The sequence below is a fragment of the Aulostomus chinensis genome, chromosome 20 (assembly GCF_037954235.1).
Source record: "Aulostomus chinensis isolate RoL2024-O1b breed Wild chromosome 20, RoL_Achi_v1.0, whole genome shotgun sequence".
In the NCBI taxonomy this organism is placed as follows: domain Eukaryota; kingdom Metazoa; phylum Chordata; class Actinopteri; order Syngnathiformes; family Aulostomidae; genus Aulostomus; species Aulostomus chinensis.
In genome coordinates, this window is record NC_141339.1 from 6,436,401 (window position 1) to 6,456,283 (window position 19,883).

At 40.3% G+C, this 19,883-nt stretch overlaps 1 protein-coding gene across 2 annotated transcripts in view; it reads right to left on the reverse strand.

The window, feature by feature from the left end:
• Positions 1-1,050: 1,050 nt before the first annotated feature.
• bach2b (BACH transcriptional regulator 2b) overlaps positions 1,051-19,883 on the reverse strand; it is a 98,345-nt gene continuing 79,512 nt past the window's right edge. For both annotated transcript variants that reach the window (XM_086190329.1, XM_086190330.1), the window contains 3 exons: positions 16,980-18,491; positions 8,375-8,581; positions 1,051-7,154 (listed from right to left, as the gene is read on the reverse strand). In XM_086190329.1, coding sequence (XP_086046455.1) covers positions 6,663-7,154; positions 8,375-8,581; positions 16,980-18,491 — 2,211 coding nt within the window. In that variant the 3' untranslated portion in view covers positions 1,051-6,662. The remainder of the gene's footprint in view (positions 7,155-8,374; positions 8,582-16,979; positions 18,492-19,883) is intronic.

The following is a 19,883-nucleotide window of genomic DNA, read 5'->3' on the forward strand; positions in this document are numbered from 1 at the left end:
CATCTCCTTGCTATCAATCCAATCGCACCTATCATCCCTCTCTTTGTGACTTTATGAAAGACAGTAAAGATATATATCCAACAAACATATATTGTTGTTATTTTGTATTAAAATTGGGAACAGCTCAAATCCACTTTTCCACCACATTCCACTGACAAATTTCTGCCATTGTCTCAGTTTTCCTGCTTTACTCTGGTTCCTGTTCTGGGTGAAATTCACACTGTCTACCAATGTCTTTTTTCTTTGTTATTTGGAATAAACTTCATGATAAAAAAATGTCGTGTCCACGTTTGTTCTGTGACACTTCCTGAAAATGCTTCCATTTCCATTCATCCATCTGTTTGTCTATACCACTTATCCAGTATGGGTCCGAGGGGGCTGGAGCCTATCCCACCTGACATTGGATGAGAGGTAGGGTTCACCCTGGACAGGTCGCCAGTCCATTGCAGGGCCATCAGGAGCAATTAGAGGCACAGTATCTTGCTCGAGGATACTTCGACATGGTCACCGGGGAAACTGAGAATCAAACCATCGACCTTTTGTTTGCTAGATGACCCATGCCGCCCACTTAACAATAGTTGTACAATAATCACAGTTTTCTTATTTCCTTGGACTACTTAATAAGCATTACTTATACATGAACAACCATTTACTTATTCTTGTTGTTACCTTTACTATAAAATGGGGAACACGTATTCCCCCACACCCTCGCCCCATCCCCTCTTCCCCCAGTTTTCCCATCCATCTTTGCTGCAACTCATATAGTTATTATGAACATCATTATGTAAATGAATATAGATTAATGAAAGACACATTAGCTAACTGTTAATAACATTTAACTAAGTATTATCAATGGTTGAAGTATTAACTTAACATTTTGATGTACAGTAATTTTATGTTATCACACTTTCAGCCAAAACCCAATGACCAAATTAGGAAATGAGGATAATGTATTTTACTAAGACATCACATTTTAATGTAAATGTAATTAATGGAAAAAAAACATCATATGTAATTAAGTAAAGACTTACAACAACGTGATATGTATGTTTCTTTATTTCATAAAGAGAAATGGTGTCTAGACAAAAAAGTCATTTATATAACACTATCAATTGAAATGAATGAAAATTGGGTTTCCACAATACCGTATTTACAATGGATAAGTCAAATTAATTAATTAGGGTCATGTAGCATTTAAAAATCATAAAGATAAGAACTCGTAGTAGAGAATAAGCAAATAACAGCTATTTCAAACTGACAATATTAACACAAAACAGTCATCTAGAAAATGAAAGAAAAACAACTTTAACTACAAGCTTAAGAGCTATTACATTAAAAATGATGCACCAAAATCTACTAATACAATAATCCATATAATCTGTGTAAAAAAACATGTAGAAAAAACACCTGATGCAGTTTGCTGATACAGTCATTGACCAGTTATGAGAGGTATGAAGGATTTCACAGGTAGATAAGTGTGAGAAAGTCCGCACTGGTGACTCGGGGATGGGGGCCCAGGCCCCTGCATACACTCACTTCACTTGAATGTGAACTATGGCCTCTGCAAGTTCTAAGGCAAATATTGGAGGTGCACTTGTATCCATGTAATGCTGACCCATCCCAACAATTGGATTAGAGACAACGTAAGGAGACACTCTCCTTTCTGTCTCTTTATACAACATCCGAAACTAGTCCAATTGAATCAAGCAGTTTTACATGGCAAGAATGAATCAAACATGACATGACAGCTATTTGTAAACATATTCCATTTTTTTTAAACTTACTCAATGAACTCAGCCTGCGCATTCAACCAGGATACCAGAGGGTTTTTTTTTCTGTTTTTTTCTCAATAAAGTTGAGCAATCTGTTAGAAAGGCATGATTTTTTTTGTTCATATTTGTTTACAGAACAACCTTTGGAGATGAAAAGCCAGTGTTTGTTTCAGAGAAGCAGCAACAAAAATATTGAACTTGAAAAAACAAATACAAAGCTAAAAAGTAAGGGCGTTCAAATTACAGTTACAGCAAAAGCTTTATCGTTGACTTAATCAATCTGCTGTGAAGGTCATAAATAAAAATTGTCACATGTGGCCTGCTGTAAGAAACCTGGAATCCTTACACCACTCACTGTGAAGGTACTCAATATTCTTTTAACTAAACTGCGGATTGAATGGGTAATAAAGAAGGAGATATTTGCAGTGATAAAACCACAGAGAATTACTTTATCTCACCATTAATTAATACAGCTTTCAGTTATAGTTCACAAATTAATTCAAGTGACTTTCATATTAGACTTTCAAACAAATCAGCTGCTCCGAGTAATATGGAGAGCAGGTTCAAATGGCACCCTGAGACACTAAAGGGTCAGTTGCATAAAACAGATATTATATTCTCACTGACATGTCAGAATGTGACCATGCAGATAGTTGTGCTTTGAGATGTTTGTGTCTGAGTCTGATAACTGAACTTTAATAGCGGTCAGTCGAATTATTCTTTTTTTCAAATACCAAATAAATACCAGTCTGGCAATGTGATTATCTAGAAAAGAGATGTTATTTATTTGTGCAGATTGAATGCTTCTCATTGTATTGGAATGGAGAAAAAAAATCTCAAGAGGTATATTTCTCCAAGCTGGACACATATAACCAATAAAATCAAAACTATCTGCATTGGTGAGATTTTTTTTGCAATCTGAAGTTGTAACTGACCCTTTAAACAACAATGGAAATGATAGTCTCCATGGTGTAAGTCTGTCTTTTTTTCTAAATTATGATGTGGATATCAAGCTGAAGATCCTTGTTACTGTAAGATGCAAGAGTCAAAATGCTTTGAGGTCTGTATTAAAAAGCTTCTCTCACTGGAAGGATCTCATCATAGCTCTATATGGAAATCTACAGCATGTGCTTGTAGGGTTGATTTAACAACATATAGCAGATAAAAGAAGATTGCGGTCCTGATAAGATAATCAGGCCATCTGACAAGATACCCAGGGGCCTTTGTTACCACCCCTTTGCTACAACACAACCTTCATGATGTCATTTTCTCTAAAAGGAAAAAAAAACAAAACTAAAGTCACAGAGTCTCCAGTGCAACACCAGGCCTCCTCAATTTAAGCTTAAACAAATTAAATGAAAACATGAAGTCACATGATTTTGCAGAAGAGATGCTTCTGTGATGTGGACAGTTCTACTTAATTTTTCTGTTGGGAACTCAATAGAACCCCCACATACACAAATACAGTTCTGCATCAGTAAATAGGAATACAAGAATAAAAAGAGCACAAATAGGGAAAAGGGCTCATCAAACACCAGAAATTACACCAGCTGATGTAGAACCACAACTGCTGCAATGTCAGGTTGTGCCACAAAATATTCACTTTATGTGTATTTATTATATTTGAATATGTGTGTGTGTGTGTGAGTGTATGTGATTGTGCGTGTGAGTCTTTGTAATCTTTTGTATGTAAAATATGGGTAAAGACAGGTTTAAAATATACACCTATGCTGTAGCTGTAGGACAGAAACAGGCTCAAATGTGAGTAAACTACACCTAAAATTTATACCGGTAATAGTAAGGAAAAAAAATAGTTTCCATTGGATTCTTTCAAATTCAACATTTTATCCAAACCTTAAAGCCCCAATCCAAGATATTTCTGTGCATCAAATATTTACATTGATTTTTCATGAGCGAAATGTGATGTTAACACTTCGTTTTTAACCATCCCCAGCTCCTATACACATTTAAGAATGAAGTAACATTTTTAATTTGGGTGGGGGGGGGGGGGCATTTTAATATCCCAACTCCTTCTGCAGGATATGCTATCCTTATTCTAAAATCCTGAATATAATACAGTACTTTCCTTTATGTTTTCAACTCTTTATGGCTTTCCACTTAACATGCTGTTAACCAAGTTTTTCTTAATCCAGAGGTTTTGGTTTCACTCTATGAAGAACTGAATGTGCTGAGGATAGTCAGGGGTGTAAACATATTTTTCCCTCTCAGGTGAGATGACCTCTGGGGTAATCTACCAAGGCAGAGCTGGTTGTTAAGAAGGAGGGACCCTCTAACAGACCCATTGACCCACATTTTACTTGATTTGAGTTTGTATGAACAGAATCATCACCACCTGTACTTTACACTATGAACAACACCGGGTTGATATTGTTACATAATAGAGATCTAACTTACCAACACTGACAATTCATCCATTTTCAATAGAGGGTCAGAGTAAAATCCAAATTTTCAAGAGTGGTTTGAAACAAAGAAAACCTTGTACAAAACCACACTGACATCAGTCAGTCTATCATTAACCACATGAATTACTTAATGCCTACAAGGTTGGTAAATTCGAAAAAAAATAGCTGTATTATTGTTTAAAACACTGCTTCAGCTGCCTGTCAACCTTTCCCCCCCAAGTCCAATGTCATACACTATCAGCTTGAGTGCTGAAAACAGGACAGAAAAGTTTGTTAAAGCCAAGATTTTTCTCATCATTAGAGAAGAACATTATTGGATAAGCAGGAAACTAGTGGCTACAATGATGCATTTTACAAGATGCCATGCTGGAAAAAAACTTTTGTTAGAACTGCAAATTGCTTGTAATAGTAAGTGCTGTAGAGGGTGCTGATGAGGATAGAGCAGGCCCAATGTGACGTTAAAACTGCTCAAGTAGTTCAACATGGGGCACCATTTTGGATTGGAGCTTTAAAGAGCAACTAAAAGAGCTCTAACAAGGTTGAGATCATTTTAAAGGATTGCTCCAGAGGGAACTAATGCAGCAAACAGGAGCTAGACAAACTAACTAGGCTTATAGCAATAGGCAGCATGCACGCACATCACAAAATAGGATGTTTAAATGAATGCACAATTAGGGCAGACATGTTACTTTTTATATGATTGTAACTCAATCATTTGGACAACATATACACTGTTTTTACGTCAAATGAATTCTGAATTAGCTTATTCAATTCCTAAAGAAATACAAATATAAGGAGAAAACTCCATAAATATTACCTTTTGTGTTAAGAGACCTGTTTAGGTTTCAGATACATGTTTAACTTAGAAGATTTTTAATGGCATACTCATCTAATTATATTGACAAGATGTTTTTACTTTAAGTGCCAATGTAAGTGCTCTAAACTAAGACTTTAACAGGTCTGAAACAACGATAAATTGAAGTGCTAAATGGCTCCGAGCGCATGGGGTTGCAAGTGTGTGAACCTACTAAAATTAAATTATTTCTTTTTCTATTTTTGACAGGTGGTGTTCAATTTATTCAGGATCAATTGGAATAAACTAAAGTATCTGAAACCCAAAGCAAAAGTGTATACAAACAGCTAAATACTAAGATGTCCTTGAAAAAATCACAAGGCAGAACTCTTTTTTTTTCACATTTAAAGAGGAGTCAAAAGGGGAGAGGAGCTAGCGCGAGCCTCGCATTAAACATCTTGAATGTCGAACTTTTATGCATGCATGGGTCTCAAAATATTGACGTATGTGTGTGTTGACACATGTGTCTGTATGTACTGTGTGTGGGTGTATGTCGAGCTGATTTCCTGAGTACAAGAACACCCACCATGTTGGAGAATATTCATTCGGCAGGACAGGAAACAGCAAAGCAAAGATTTTCCCTTAGCAAAAAGGTGCTTGATATAACCCCGGTGAAAAGAAACATCTAAGCCTCTACCTGTACAAAATCACTGTTACAGTCATCATGCTCCAAACTATATACATTTCTGCCAAACAAGCACTTGAAAGTCACCATTACAACATCCAACTACAATGGTATTGCTGATGAGGGGGAGAAAAAATATGCCATTTAACCGCCTGCAAAAATCTTTTTTTCCTTTCAATTCAGTGCTGAGGAAGGCAAAGGAGGAATGTTTTCGGTTTACAGCCTGTACAAATTTCTCCTGTACAGAATTACAAATGTGAGACGCTTGAAGACATTTTTGCATATGAACATTTTACAGTCTAATTGCATTATAATGACTTCCTCATGTACAGAAACTGTTTAATCATTTTCATGAATTAGGTTGAACATTCAGAGGATTTTCTTTTCCTGAGTTTGAATTGCTGTGACGAAAAGGGCCACTGAGATATAGCTAGAGAGAGAAAGAGAAAAAGAAAGAGAAAGAAAGAGAAAGAGAAAGAGAGAGGTAGAGAAGGTTGACAGAGACAGAGTGGGAGAAAGAAAGGGAACGTGAACGAGAAAGGCAGGAAGAGGGATTCTGTTGGTGAGACAAAGAGAGCTGCTTTTTTTTTTTTTTTTTCGTTTTAGGTCCGATGAGATTCAACTTTGAGTTTTGATGTGTGATACATGAAGAAGAAAAGAGCCTCCAAAATGGAGGTTGCTGCCGGGGTGAGAATAGCACCATTGTAAGGATTTGTTTGGTGAGAAGTTCCCACTCTGTCATGGTAAGAGGAGAATACCTGGAGAACAGTATTGCTGCTGTTAAGACAACTTTAGTGTCAACCGTTCAAAGAAAAAAATAAAAGACATCACAAAAAACATAAATACAAACAAAGCTTGTTTTTCAGTGAACACTGGCAGAGGCTGACCATCTCAACAACCCTGAGAGAGGGTTTGTCAGAAGAGTAACATTAAATAATAAAAAAAAACAAAAACAAAAAAACAACAACTTTGAAACAACAATTCTGTCACTACTTAGTACAATCCTTCCTTGGCTGCTCGTCAGTTGTACATTTGTCAGTCATTTCCTGGCAGAAATCAACTGTTACCGTCTGGTTAGATTTTTCCACAGACAGCCTTGACTCTGTGTACAAGCTGGTGTCTTGGCCATCCATATCTTTATCCGCCCCATTTCTGACAGCTGAGTCGGCTTCACTCTCCGAGGGACCAGGAGACCCATGGAAGCTGGGTTCGGGTGTTGCCGAGCCCGAGAGGGCAGTGAGGTCAATGCTGGTGGTAGGGGGTTTGGGGGCAGGCTTAGGATCATGGGCAGCATTGTTGCTGGCAGTGGAGTTGGCAGGCCGCAGTATGGGGCAGTAGTGGTGTAAAGACTGAACCTGCTCTGGGCTCAGCTGGACGTCCCTACACACCTCCTGTGACAGGCAGGAGAAGTTCTCCCACAGCTCACCCATGCAGGCCTTCAGCTGGTTCCTCTCTGTCAGCAACTTCTCCTTCTCACACACCTGCATACACACATAATAGAACTCTCTATAGAAATGTTTTTTTTCTCAAATGGGGTTATACCCCGAGGCAGGGGTTCTCAAAGTGACAAAGATGGGGTGGGGTTTGGGGGGGTGAAATATGATTTCTAGAAATCAATTAAGAATTTAAAAAGTGTCTAAAATCCCTTAATTTTTTAAAATAAAATCTAACACTATAACTTCTATTAAATCTCTAAAATTGCATGTGTTTGTGTGTTCTATTACTACTAGTTTTTTGCATGCCTCAACAAGTTCCTTGTATAGTGGGTGTTGCAAGTTTCTTGCACCTTAATTTTCAGGGTCCTTGGTTTGAAAATTTTCAGGACTTCTAGTGGTATATGAGAACAATATAAGACATATTCCATCCATCCATTTTCTACCACTTATCCTGTGGGCTGGAGCCTTGCCAGAGAGGCGGGGTTCACCCTGGATGCGTCGCCAGTCCATTGCAGGGCCAACACATATAGACAGATATCCGTTCGCTCTCACAGCCACACCTCAATTTAGAGTATCCAATTAACCTAGTCCTCTCTTACATGTCTTTGGACTGTAGGAGGAGCACTAGGAGAGAAGCCATGTAGGCACAGGGAGAACATGCACACTCCACACGGAAAGATTCCGCACTCAAGCTGGGGCTTGAACCCGGAACCATCTTGCTGTGAGGCAACAGCGCTGACCACTGCACCTCTGTGCCACAAGAGAAATCTTACGTTCTTGATATCCTATCTTGCCTCTTAAGACCGTGTTGAAGTATTGTTGATCAAGACAGCATACCTTTTTTTTTTTTGCTCCTGATGAGTGGCTTGACATCTTTCATGGCAGCCTGCTTAAGTAGTGTATGAATGAATTTGTCTGAACGGGTCAAGCCTTTAATTGTAAACCTTGTATAAATGCAACCCATAATACTCTCTTTCTCATTGCATGCATTTAGAGCATTAATCTGAGTCCACTGATTGTTATTTATACATGAAATGTGTGGTACAATTACATTTTTTTGATTGATATTATATCATTATGTGATCAAGAGCAGCCAACAGATTGACACACACTGCTATGTTGTCAGCATGGCAACCAGAGGCTTCTCCAGAGGTGTGAAAGTGATGACTGAACGAGAGCTGAGATTTCACTACATCTTCATTTATTGAGATTCTCGTGGACAGATGATGAGAATGGCAGTGTATGGGAGGAGGCAGCTGACTCACCAGTTTTCTGATCTCACACTCCAGGTTTAGGATGCAATCAAGCTTCCTCTTACGGCAGCGCTGTGCAGCGATACGGTTCTTACTCCTCCGCCTCACATCGTGAATGAACTCGAGCTGCTCCGAGGTCAGTTTGTGCATTTTCACCAACATTTGAAAGTCATTCCGTGGAAGATTTGTGATTTGATCTACGGGGAAAGGGAGCTTCACCTGAAAAAAGAAGAAATAAATTAAGAGTATTAACTAGATTACTGTATGGAGTTGAAGACATGACATTGAATTATGGGACTTTTTGACATGTTTATTCCATTAGCAAATGGATGAGTCATATACAAAACTACTAATGGAACTGCAGAATTAAACCTAATGAACACATTTTCTGCGTTGACAAATGTCTTTCAAAACACTGTGCTCCGTTTCTTTTATTCCGTGAAATTTGTGATTTTTCTTTACAGATGCCTTTCCATTTCTGTTCCTTGAAATCCTGCATCGGAAAAAGCTATCAAAACATCATGTTTGAGGAAACAACAGTATCTTCTATTAAGTGCTTAGGTATAATGTTCTTGCATCAAAAGAGTGAAAATGGCACCTGTTTGTAACATATTGTAGCCTTTTTGAAAATTATTAAGTTGTTATGTAATATCATTACATTTTGACATCGATGTTAAAAACTTACACCCAGGTGTTGTGGCTTATTTAACTTGCTAAAGGTAGCTGAGTTTCAAAACAAGAACAAAAATCAAGTTATTTGGGTGCTGAATTAAAAAAATATATGTTTGAATTGCAGTATGCTGCTATTTCACCTCTATGGTTGGTCTCTTAGATATTCAACCCACCCTTTGTGATTTAATAAGGAGGAATAAAGAATTGTGGCCGTTTTTTCTTTGTACTTTCATAAGCCTACTCCATTTGACCACAAGATGGCAAAAGAGCACTGCACATGTCACACAGCCTTTAGCTCTTTGTATGTAACACATTCTGTTGCATAGGGGAAAAGGTGATCCAAGAAAAGAGCACCCCTCTCCATCTGTCCCTTAGCAACTGGAAAGGTGCCAGCATGACAGATTGGGGGGGGGGGGGGGGGGCACTGATCCAAATCAGAGCCAGGTGATTTCTGGGGGTGTTAATGTCTGCACAATCAACTGAGAACAGTCTTCACAGCCAAAATAAAAAGCACTAGGAGAAATAGCAAAAGCACTGATTTGGCACAAGAGCACAAACCATAAAGAGAGCCATGTGGTATTCCTCTACTGATGTGACAACATATCAAGCTTGTTTATGTTAAGCCTCTGTCTTTCAGTTTGGAGAGCAACAATCAGTTGGGCTTTCTCCCTCAGGTGATGGCAAACCTTATGATAAGCACATCATAGGCAGAACCACTCCAGTGGTATCTGCGTGCACCAGGGAGCCATAGCTTTAGGCAGCAAAGGAAGCAGAGGAGGCATAACAAAGAGCCAGAGGAAGACAGCTGGAAGGCTTGGCAGAGATGAGAGGAGCTGCAGCTCTCTCGTTCTTCTTTCCCTCTCCCTTTCCCTCCCTGTGGCTGCCTCTGCGGAGTGCAGGAGGAACAAAGTCAAACAAAGGAGGAAGAGAGTGGAAAGAGGAGCGAGCGATGCAACTCACTGTACCTGGCTGCCTGAGTGGGGCCAGATGCTCCCGGGAGACCTTTAACCACTCAGAGACTGCAGCAGAGGCTCTCTTTCTCCACCAGACGCCACACAGTAGTGGCTGAGGCATCACCTGATGTTAGCACCACACTCAGGGGGATACAGCAAGGTGCATACTCATGACAGAATCGAAATTACTCCTCACTGTAGAGCAAATCTACATGTCAATCTTTCCCTAAGAGAGAAAATGGTTTAGTTTCCTCATTAGGAGTGCAGCCCTCTGAGCCACCAGGAGCCCCCTTTCTCATCTCAGTTCGACATCTGCATGCAGACACATGAATAAATAATGGCCCGTGCTTTCAAGGCCACATTTGACTCTTGCTACTTTGCCAGGGCATGACAACTCCAGCCTCAAAGAGAGGGGTGAGGAAAGCTTTAAAGCATCGCTTTGAGCTGCCAGCTCAATCTAAAGCACAGGAGACGATGACTTTGTTTGTGATTCTCTGCTTTTTACAGCCACAAAATCTGATGGGATCTTTGGCTGAACCAGGAGACACAGTGACATTGTGACGGTCTCTTTCTCCCCCTCATCCACTAGTCAACCATACACTTGGGACGGCTAAATTTAGCTACTCCTCTGCAAGAACCAGTTCACAGGCAAGGCTGGGATGACAGAATATGCCTCAACGACGGTCATAAATTCACATCCAACTGTTCTGGATTTATATTTCTTTCTCAGTTGTCTCCATGCCTCCTCCCTACCCTCAGTCACTTTCTCTCTCTGGGTCATTATACTGCAAATGGGCTACAGAGTGGAAACTAGGACTCATCTGTTATCAGGACCAGTGGTGGGCCTATGCACTGACACTATGCACTCTGAAAAAATAATGGACATTCACATCTAAAAATGTAATGTATGTGGGACAAATGCAAAAATTCAGTTGGACATTTGAGATTACATTTTTCTCATTTGAGATTACATTTTTCCTCACACTGGTTCTGGTTCATTACAGCTTCACTCTTTCAGAATTTTCATAAACTAAGACTTTGTTGAAAAACTTTGTGTATAATCTTCTTATCATTGATATGAATGACGGCTAAAATCCAAGTGATGATAAATTAGAACCATCCTTTAGGACTGGAGACATGGACACCAACCGGTTCAATGACATTTAAAATGTTGGAAAGGCAGTATCTTTTCATAGCAGACTATACAATAAACGTACACATGAGACTATATCTTGGTAAAAATTAAGTGCTGCAAGGATTACATATTTATGTAGGTGAGTTTGATTGCTGACTTTGCCAGACAAACTCTGTAGTTGTGTTTAGCTAGTTGTTGCCCACTGGCACCTTATAAATATTTAAAACCTTGGAAATTCTCTAGTTTGCTATTCACTAATGTATTTTTTTTTAGAACAAATGTAAAAATACCTTAAGCTTGTGTTAAAAACAGAAATTATTTTGGGAATATAACTGAAAACCTGTTCAACGTGGACATTCAAGAAAGCTTATTTATGGGATTTAGGAATCATTCTCTTTCCCGATTTTACTCTCAGTAATTGAATATTTTGTCAAATGACCCTTTAATAGTAGTATTGTAAATTGTTCCTACATGCATTTAAAGTCCTCAGGAAACAGAGGAGGGGGCTAGTTGTTTGACATTTACTATTCTGTAAATGCAAAATGATGACAGAAGCTGTTGCGAGAGGTTTTGATTTTTGTGCAGTACTTTCTAATTGAATTTTGTTGGAACTTGCTGTCTAAAATAGGACAAGTATAAAATAGGCCAAGTCTCTCCTCAATTCCACCTAGAAATATGAGTGTCGAGGCAAATTATTTTCACCTGAAAAATGTGTTTTCGAAAGTGGTATAGATATAAATGACAAAGACATTTTAATATCTTTTTTGATATCAAAAGGACTGTTTGGTTTCTCTGCATGATACTTTCCAGTTTGAACCAGGGGTATGAGGCCTAGTTTAGCAGGATATTTTTGCAGTGTGTTTGTGAGGCTGGGTAGCTGGCAGACTGCAGAAAGATAGCCTGGAGGAAGGCTGAATGACCCTGCCTTCGATGCGGGGGGGGGGGGGGGGGGTCACTGTGCTCTCTACTCACCTGCAGTCTCTTGACTTGCAGTCTCTTGACCTGCTATAAAACCTCAGCGGTCATTCCGTTCCCACAAAAGCACGTTCCCCATTGACCATATTGAAACACAGAAGCTCTATCAGCACTTGAATATTTTGTCTGGCAGCTTGCCTTACATGCTGAAGCAATTTTCTAAAACGAGACAGTGTCCCTTATCTAATGGGAACTAAAATGAGATCTTATCCTGTTAAGTGGGATTTAGCATTCAGGTGTCTGTGTTTGACACTGTTATACCTCACATGCTTTGAACATTGTTATATTACATGGCAACTTTGATGAGTATGATTTTGACTGTTTCAGTTGTGTTTTAGGGGTTATCTATACAGTTTTCAGATGGTAACAGATAATGATGGTCACTTACTGATGGCTTTTAATTGTTACTGTGAGCAGAAATTTGTTTGGACTAAACTCAAGAGGTAATGGCCATACTCGGAAAACCTACTTCAAGCTTACAGTATTGCACATATTGTTTAACTGGTTGGATATTTCTGTGAATTTCTGTGAAAAAACCCACAGCATTGGCTGCCAAGCAACAAAAACATAGCCAATGTAAACATAACAAAAATCTGGCAGCTTCACACTGTAAGGTAACTGGATGCTAAATGTCTTCGTGCTTCCAGTCCCTGCAGAGAAATAGACCAGCGTCTGTACCCAAGCGAGCCCTGAGGACCCATAAACTTTAAATTTTGCATTAATTCAACAGTAGAGTCTAGTGATCGCACACTGCAGTCTATACATTACTCTTCCCTCTGCAGACACAACAAATAAGAGCACAATCATATCTCCTCTGGCTCTCTGTATTTGTCCTGCTCTCCTCAGAGGAGCTCTGCAACATAAACTCTAGGGGCAATTTGCAGTGTAATGAAGAGCTACTGTATTTCATAACCTTGATAATACATTTGTCTGGATGAATCAGTTTAGGTAAATAACAATTTTAAAGTAAAATGCCTATGTAACAGAATATGGAAAATCTGTGGTGTCCTCAGTAGTCGACAAAATAAAGCTTCCTTTGTCACCATAAGTACATTTTAAAGATGAATTTAAAAAACAAACATCCTCCTAATATTTACCTGGGATAGTTATCCTTTTGACTTCACAGCTACTGCATCCAAATGTATTAATCTAACTGTTTTTGATATATTGCTATTCCATAACAAAAATACAAAAACACAGTATTTTCAGTGTTTCCAAGCTGTCTCTGGTGAATGTTTTCATATTGCTTTTATAAATGCAAGGGGATGAAACATTTACCCTGACATCATGTGAGTGAGGCATGTAAAATGCTGTACAGCTATGAAGATAAATGGCAAATTGCTTTCAGACCACAGCCATATCATATCTAGAGCAGAGCAATGATTCTCCGGCATTGTGTAAGCATGGCGGAACTGATATTAAGGTTTGTGCACTTCCTCTCACATGTTCATTCAAATCATGTTTCACTTGAAAAACAGCTTAACAAAAAACAATGTGCTGATGTATCAGGATTACTTCCTCATTCCTCCCACTTGCTCTGAAATCAATATTTGCACTGGTGTAGCCAGACGATATGTTAGAATGAGCTCAACGCCTACACTGCTGCCAGGAGCTGGAGCTCTGAGACAGACTGAGCTACAAACCGTGCCGTGCAAAGATGTGTAATACATCTACAGTGAAATACTGGTGGTTGCAGTGGCAACACTCAGTTATGGCAGCCACACACAACACTGTCTCTAACTCTGATGCCCTTTCTGCCGTTTGAGATCCAACTCATGGTTCTTCTAAGAAATCACTGTTACTGAGGAAAATTAAGGTAATTACAGAAAATTGCCTTTGCTTAAAAGTAGCTGTGTGACATGTTGCATAAATGCAAAAGTAAAATAAGGAAAAGGAATCATAATCTGTGCCATAGGGTTCTCTCTCTCATTTTGAGAGAATGCTTTATTAATCTTTTAGATGTCTGTTTTAAAGTGACCCTGCCAACTGTGTGAAAGGAGCTCCTAAATCTACACAGAAGCGGTTCATGTGCATGCACAGACCATAGCTGAAGAGAAGAAATCTATGGACCTCAAGTGACACGAGCTACCTTGAGTGACTAGGCTATGTTTGGTTATACCAGCTTGCACTTTAACAACTTCCTTCCTCATAGGGATTCATTGTGTCCAGTCTACAGTCCTCATCGTTATTTTTTTTTTTAAACAAAAGCTGCTTCCACCCTCTTCCATTTACTCTGCAAACAGAGTGAGGCCTGCTGTCCCTTTGTTTGTTTATATGGTTGAATTACAGAGATGGAAAAAGAATGACCCGCGAACTATGAGGTAGCATTTCTTCCTGCATAAAGGGAAAGGGGGAGTAACCTAACACTGAACTTCATTTAATAAGTTAATAAGCACCTTTCAATGACCTTCACTGTAATGCTCATGCAATAATCTGGAAAGAAGGCATATCGAGGAAACATTCATTCATGAGGAATCTTATCAACAGCTCGTGATAGTGTGTAGAAAGCTGACAGATAACCCAGAGTGAGTCAATAGATATTCTACAGATGATATTGTTTGGAGTAATGAGCACTTAAAAGAGCTGACACGTATCCATATAAAGTCATACATACAAAGGCAGCTAAAATGTCTAGTAGTCATTTTTTGGGCTGCTTTCCCAGATGAAAGCTCAGGGCTGTAAATCAATCCCACATAATATACAGCAGCACATTCATCAGCTTTTTAAAGGCTCATAAATCTGATGGCGATGGGTGTTGTGCGCCACTCTACAGAGGTAGTAATTACACATTGCGACTGGGACTCTTTATCTCGCAGCTCTGTTTGTGCAGTGGAACTGAATTCTTTCCATGGAAAAGCACAATCCTCTCATGTAGCTCCAACCCCTGTAATACACGACTCACTCTGTGAATATGATCACCATGGCAACACACCACTTTTTCTGTCTCTCTTTTTTCTGCTCCCTCTGTGCACTTACAGCAACCCTCACTCCCATCAAAAACAGTTCTGCTTACACCTCAAGCAAACATCGGCAAATGTAATATAACAAGAGGAAACAAGGCCTCCTGGAGCCCAAAGGTCACAAGTTCAAGCTCTGTAGCAGCCAACATCAGACGTGACAGTCTAGAGAACAACATATGGCATCACCTAAGTAAAACAGCATAACTAATAGAGTGTGATGTATTATTTATTGTGAAAGCATTTTAAATCCAAACCAGGAAAAGTCACTTCTTTATAATATTTGAAGGACTTTTTAGAAATACAATGTTATAGCTGACAGAAACACCATATGTATTCAAACCGTTAAACTGAGTAAAATGAAGCAATATAAAAGCAGAGCTATTTTTTCGCAAATTAATTTTATCATATGTCGCTTACAATATTAGCACAAATGTGCTGTACTGCATCCGTGAATCAGAGGTTTCCTCACTGATCTTTACCTAGTAAACAACAACAGTCGTCTAGTCTGCAGCTTGGAGGACGTCTGCTCAGGTGGATTAAGGGAGGATGATTAAGGGATTGGCTATTCATTGTTGTCAGCACTGTCAAGCTGCACTAGAGTCCTACTATGACACTGAGCTGAACCTCGTGTCCACAATTTACTTTTTAACTCACTGACCAAAAGGATGTAGATTAAATAAATTCACTTGCCAAGCATTTTTTGTACAAGCAGAAATAATAAATTGTATTTATATTCACATACATAGATATAACCCATTCCTCAAAGAACTTCCTGCTTGTATTCCATTTTTTCTTCTCTTTTCTTTTCATTGGGGGATAATGCGGTTTACTCTTTGTAAGTATGGTCACAAATTAACTATATTTAACAGCAGACCGACAGCTGGTACAGCAAAACTACAAGGAGCTTTCAAGAAGGTTAGTTTTAGTGTGTCCAAAATACCCAAAAGTTACCTATGTAAATTTTTGTGTTTTTATACATTTGACGAATACACTCTCATATCCATGAACAGATGCCTGAGATCAGCTTACCAAACACAAAAAACTGCATTAAAAACCATAAACAGACAGACCCAATCCTGGCTCCTCCCTTGAGACAGGGTTCCCTTAAAGCAAGGAACAATTACTCCCTTAAAAAGTGTACGAGGTAGTTATCCCTCTGTGTACACAGGCCTGTGCCCACCAACAACACATATAATTTTTTAAACTGTTGTTTTTAAATTTTTTTGTGTGTGATTTCATACTGGAGTGATGTCCACTGGTTCCAATTCACCATCCAGTGATGCTTGGTCGGTGTAAAAGTTGGACCTTGGCTGAACTTTTAGGCAACCAACATTCAACACACTGCAACAGCCACCAATTACAAATTTATGGCTACAGCACATTGCTGCTGTTATGAATTGGCTGCAATCAGATAAAATTTGAGATCAGACGATAATGAGAATTAGCATCCGCATATTTATGAGGGCAGATTATAGGCGCCTGTGTTTCTCCTGGAATAAAATGAAGTGCATACACTTGTGGGCACTTGCAGTGGAACAGGGAATCAGAAGGCAGTACTACCCTGAGAGATTTCTGACACAAGAATCACCTGCAGAGCTTCTCACATGCACACATCAGCCAATGACAGTCTTGAAAGCTGCCTCCTGAATTTCTACTGGCCTGGTGCATTTGGGTTCACATATTCAGACTCATTACACAGATCTCCAACAGTGCATAAGACAGATTAATAATATCAAAGCACATCTGTGCCCTATGGTGGTGCTGTAAATCTTGTACTGAACTCTGCTGCTTCAATTACATGATGATTTAATGACTGCTAATGCAGACCCGGAGAGCAGGCCACCGTGATATAATTAGCCATCCTGGAATTGAGTGTGATGGATACATTCTGCATTACATGTGAAAGAATGTTTTACACTCACCTCTGGGCCTCGCTCTTGAACATGGCAGGATTCACTGTCTCCCTCTGAAAAAGAGCCAGACTCATCACTGGAGTTGGTGCCGTAGGACTGCTCACATTTGATCTTGGGCCGCACCTGGTTAAAAAGGGTGTCCCCCCCCACACTTTGCTCCTGCTGGTCCACATTGAGACAGCGTGCCACATTGGAGCATGGTGAGGAGGAGAACTCAAACTGAGGCAGGCTGCAGGGAGAACCTCCGCTGCCATCCTCCGCATAGGAGTATGAGGAGCAGGAGCTAGAAGTCCTGGTGCGTGTCTCACAAGGTGGTGAGCGTGGGCACACTTTGATTGGCACTGGGCAGCTGGTGTTAGGCCGTGTGCGGCACAGGAGTTGGGGCTCATTGGAGGTGGTGCTGGGAGAATAGGTCTGGGAGGTGGGTAGGGACTGACTGGCTCCAGCCCACATACCCTTTGCAATGTGCTCAGAGAGCTCCATCTCCAAAGAGTTCCCACCAGGGTAGGAATGCGCTGGGGGTCCCAGACGGTTGCAAGCCCCTGAGGAAAATATGACACTACGGCGGTCTAGCTCAGCCTCCTGTTTGCAGACCCCATCACAGGAGGCAGACTTGAGAGACAACCCTGCAGGGAAACCATCCACATCTGTTGGGGATGTCACAGACAGACCCAGCTCCCCAGTGAAAGGCCTGAAGTCTTTTTTATGATCTCCCTGAGAGTTTCCTTTGTCCTGGGGGCAGACAAGTCTGTTGGCGAATAGCTGCTGTGATGTGTTGGGCAGACTTGGGAGGTCCACCCCTTTCTTGAAGAAGGCTCGGAGGCAAGAGGGGGACTTGGTTCTCTTGGTTCTTTCAACAGACATGGGGTTATCCATCTCCATGGCTGTCACACTATCCTTATCCCTGACATCCTGCTCATCCCCTGACAGGCACAATGAGATGGCCTCCTCCTCTGCTTGTGGTTCAACTTTGATCTGTGCCAAAGGCAGCCTGTCCTGACCTGGCATCGCCCCACTAACACTGCTCTCCTTTAATGTGCTTGGAAAACCTGAGGTACTGGTGTGTGAGGAGGTGTCATTATTGTGCTTGTTGCAAGCCCACTGGTATTTCCTGTACTTAGGGCATCGTGGCAGGTCGGATCCTCTGTGCCGATCAAAGTCCAGCCGGCCATCTGTGAAGTTACTGGGTATAGCCATTGCTAACCGATCATCATCAGGGCGACAAAAGGATGTGAGGGCATCAGCGCACCGCCGGGTCATGGGGGAGGTGGGCCTTTCAGTCTCTGACTGCATACTCTCATCCTCTGAGTTGTTTGCCTCCGCAGCCACCTTGTGGCAATGCAGCAAGCCATCCTCTTCACTCCGCAGCTGAGCTTCCAGGAAGCGAAAGCACGAGTCCTCGAGGTTGTGCATGCGCAGGAATTCAGCACAGCGGATGACCTCCTGAATGTTTTCTCTGCTGAGTAACAGCTTAGCAGTGTAGGCAAACTGCAACAATGGGGCGAATCCCCTGGCAGTGACCTGCAAAAAAACAGGGAAATTGCCAGCATTACCATCAGCACGGTCATTGTTCAAAGCACTTGGAGTGTGGTAAGACAACCCGACAGTTCCAACGAACATAAACAAACACTGTAAAGTACCAGTTAATCTTTTTATGGGGTCAGCACTGAACATGCTATACAGCGGTAAATAAAAACTGGTGCTTTGGGGCTGTTAGCTGTTGTGTTCAGCCTCATGTTAACAAAAAAACAACCTGTGGGACATTCCAGCTGTCTAGTGTCTGCTCTGTGGTCATATCAGTGGTTTGGTCTAAACATCACCGCTTAAACTTACTTGAGGTAGAATGTATAAGCTCAAATCCTTGCTTGATTACCTGTTTAAATATGTTCAGTAACATGCATTCACTCTTCAAATTAAAACCCATATGATACTTTTGAGGGAACGTTTTAAGAGTGTATTTGTAATTACAGAGCTCTATTTGCCTCATACCTCCACTTTCAATATGAAGAAAATGCTGCCTTAGGTGCCTTGCTAAATGGCTCAAGATCTTTTATTTTGCTCAGTGGGGTACTTTGGGGCTAATTTCAATCAGGTATTCAGGAATTATGCATTACAGCTTCCAGTGCAATACTTTTAATCTTAAACAATTACGTGATATAAGACTAAATTAGAAAATTAAAGAATTACATAGTAATACTAAATTTGGATAGCGCTTTTCCAAAACAAGAATGAAACAAAAAATTCTCAAAAGTTAAATATGACACAGTCCTAGATTAAATAGTCTAAATATGTAAACTTGAATGAAAGAACATGACCAGGGACCAACTTTTGACAATGGATGATTACTTTTAGTTTTCATAAACACCAGACACCTATGACACATGAAACCTAGTTCAAACAACTGCCTTGACACCCCTGTGACTTTTAGATTGAAACACTGACATGAACATGTATAGCGGTGTTTGGTTCTGCTGTTCCACTCCTCTGTACTATAAGTACTGCAATCAGGGCACGTCTCTTCAGCCTCGCTTTCTGTATCTCTGCCCTGCATCCTTAGGTCAACTGCCTGTAAAGCCTAATGGTTTGTAAGACTGCAGCTTATCCCTGTAGCTGCCATGTGGTGTGGGATGATAGAGGGAAGCCTTCTCTTTAAACTTAATGCCAGATAATTAGGTAAACTCCTGAGCTTGCAGAAGTCCAGGCAACCCTCTGCTGCTGTTGACACTGAGCATACAGACAAGAGAAAGGGACCACAGGAGTTGGCTTTAATTCAAGGCTTTTCCTCTGTTTGGAGATCAGCGTCAGGTTGCGTCAGCCACTTCTCTCAAACTCAACTACCTAGTTTGTGCAGATTTGTCCTTTTGTAAATTATGGTGACAAACACACTGTAGTGAATGTAACCATAGCACACAG